Raw genomic sequence first — 2,701 nt, 5'->3', positions numbered from 1 at the left:
GTTCCGGGTTCAGGGCGTCTGAGCTAAGCCTCTTCTATGGAAAGATTTTCATTTGTTTGTACAGACAGCCTCTGTGGTCCGGCTTTCACTGCAGCTAAGATCTTTAGACTATGAGCCTAAAACATACACACAGTATAATAAACAAGAACACACACCAACTCAGGATTTTTGTACTCTTGTTAAATTCTTCAACTTTCTCTTTCCCCAATTGTCTTTTTTAGCTCTCGATAGGACAAACTTTTGGTGACCAGCGATCAGCCATAACATTATGACCACTGACAGAAGAAGTGAATAACATTGACCATCTTGTGACAATCCAGTGTTCTGCTGGAAAACATCTGGACCTGGCATTCATGTGGATGTTACTTAGACATGTAGCACCCACCTAGACCAGACCTGGCACCCCCACCTCATTGCAAAGACACTGCTTGATGGCAGCAGCCATCCCCAGCAGGATGCAGCCTGACACAGGCACACACACAAAAACGCTTTAGGAACAACTAAAAAAAAAAAAACATGAAGAACAGCACAAGGTGTTGACCTGGCCTCCAAATTCACCACATCCCAAACTGATCAAGTATCTGTGGGATGATCCACAGAGGCCCCTCCCCTCAAAGGCCCCCACTAACAACATTCTGCTGCCAGACGCCACAGGACACCCTCAGAAGGCCCATGTCCATTCTCTGATGTGTCACAACTGTTTTGGAGACCTACACAATACTGGGACAGTGGTCATAATGTTATGTGTGATCAGTGTATACAGAGAAGTATTGACTATGAGAAGCTAATGTAGGCAGTCTAACCAAGAAGTCAAACTAAACTACCAACAAGAAATCAAAATAAAGTCCATGAGAGACTGAGGTGAATGAAATAGCACTAAAAATATCTCGACTTTCTCACTGAAAAACAGCAGTTTTTTGAGGTGTGAAGATGTTTCATTCAGAAAAATATATATTTTTCTCCATATTTGTAAGTTTTGTAAGTTTCTCCTTGTCTTTTTTGAGACGCGTCAAAAAAAGTCCCACAAAGCAGCGATGTGAAGGGATTACCCTAAACAACAGGGAAGCTGGAGCCTAAATGAACATCTGTTACTTTCAAGCCCTTGTCAAACGAGTTTACACAACGCTGATTAATCACCAGGTATATTGTCCTACATGTTGTTTTTCCACGGTACAACTGTAAATCAGATATCTGTGGCGATACACCCACGCTGGCACTTGCAGTACCGACGTGTCTTACGTCAACCTGCAATCGCCAGAGGTGAAGAGTGGAGCAACTGTAGCAAAATGAGTTAGCAAGGAGAATGGAGGAGACAGTGGTGGAAAAAAGAGTAATTCTGAATAATGAAATCAGAATCTAGGGAGCATTCATCATCAGAAAGAAACTTTGTGGTTAGAGGAAGGATTACAGGCTAAAAGGAAGGATTGAAGGCGAGGACAAACACAGATTAATGTAGCGTTTTCTCAGTGGAGAGAGCTAAAAAAGAAGTGCTATATATCTTAAAATTAATAGTAATAGACAGAATCAATACTTATTTCTGTATTTATACTGTAGTAAGATTAAAGTCGATTTAGATGCTTTTCCCGAGTTTTTAACCCTCAGGCATCAGTTTAATTTACTACCCTCTTGAGTCATTAAGGAGAAAAATGTCCACATCCAAAAAACTGCTGTAAAAACTTAACCGATTAATATTTTTTTCTGCTTTTTTCTGCATAAATCTCTTAAACCACTTCAGCACTTTACAAAAATTCAACCGTTTTGAGGATTTTAACCCTTTAAATACCAGTTTGATTGCTTAAAGTCACTGTTGTTTTACGACAGTTCAAGACTAGAAAAAATATTAACTTGAATGCATTAGTTTTTGTGTAGCATCAGATTTAAAATTTTCTTCCCTCTTGAGTAATTCAGGACAAATATTAATCGATTAATTAGTTAAGTTTTTATAGCAGTTTTTTTGGAAGTGGTCATTTTTGTCCTTAACGACTCAAACCAAATATTAAGACCTTTATTCCAATTGAAGTTAAATCTTTTAATTCCAAGAAACATTATTTCTGCTCCTGGTTACATGAAAGCTGTACTGTGAAAGTTCAAAATGAACCCAACTGAATTTCCATCTCAAATTTCAACTCATTCACAGTTTTCTTTTTCCAACCATCCTTCATTTCAAAAGTGGCCATTTCAGTCACACTATTTATGATCCTTTCTTAAATAATAATTTCCACAGTGTTCCTTTGACCCATTAGAATTATTATTATCATTAATTTTTGAATTTCAAACTTTGTGTAGAAAGAGACTTTGTTACATAAAATTGTGCCATATGCACTAACACAGCCAAAATGATGGCCAGATGAAGAGGAAAAAATTGCCCAAATGGACAAAAATGTCTGTAATGATGGTGAGGCTTGAGAAGACAAAGGGGTGTGATGGACTCATCTTCTAAAGTTTTCTCTTTTGGAGCAGCAGTCCAAAAACATCTGCACTTATCAGTGGCTTTCCAACAGCATTTCCAACAACCTCGCATCACCTCTACCTCCCCTCCCCCCCTCTTCTGTCTTGCCAGAACCAGACGAGGGGCCACAAGAGGGAGTATCCTCAGCTGGCCGTGCAGGAAGTGACATCATCAGACGGTGCCTACATCGGGCAGCACTCCCAGGGCCTGGGGGGGCAGTACGCCGACTACTTCAAGAGGAAGCGCCTCTAG

General features: G+C 39.8%; 1 protein-coding gene across 1 annotated transcript in view; it reads left to right on the top strand.

Moving 5' to 3' along the window:
* The window catches only part of raver2 (ribonucleoprotein, PTB-binding 2), a gene marked incomplete at both ends in the record, with an annotated part of 88,484 nt that extends 85,783 nt beyond the window's left edge, over window positions 1-2,701 (top strand). The window contains one exon of the mRNA XM_084548475.1: window positions 2,561-2,701. Within this exon, the coding sequence (XP_084404601.1) occupies window positions 2,561-2,701 (141 nt within the window). The remainder of the gene's footprint in view (window positions 1-2,560) is intronic.

Source organism: Chelon labrosus, assembly GCF_963514085.1.
Source record: "Chelon labrosus genome assembly, chromosome: 7".
Lineage (NCBI taxonomy): Eukaryota > Metazoa > Chordata > Actinopteri > Mugiliformes > Mugilidae > Chelon > Chelon labrosus.
The sequence above is the reverse complement of the archived record's forward strand: the minus strand, read 5'-3'. Positions and strand labels throughout refer to the sequence as shown.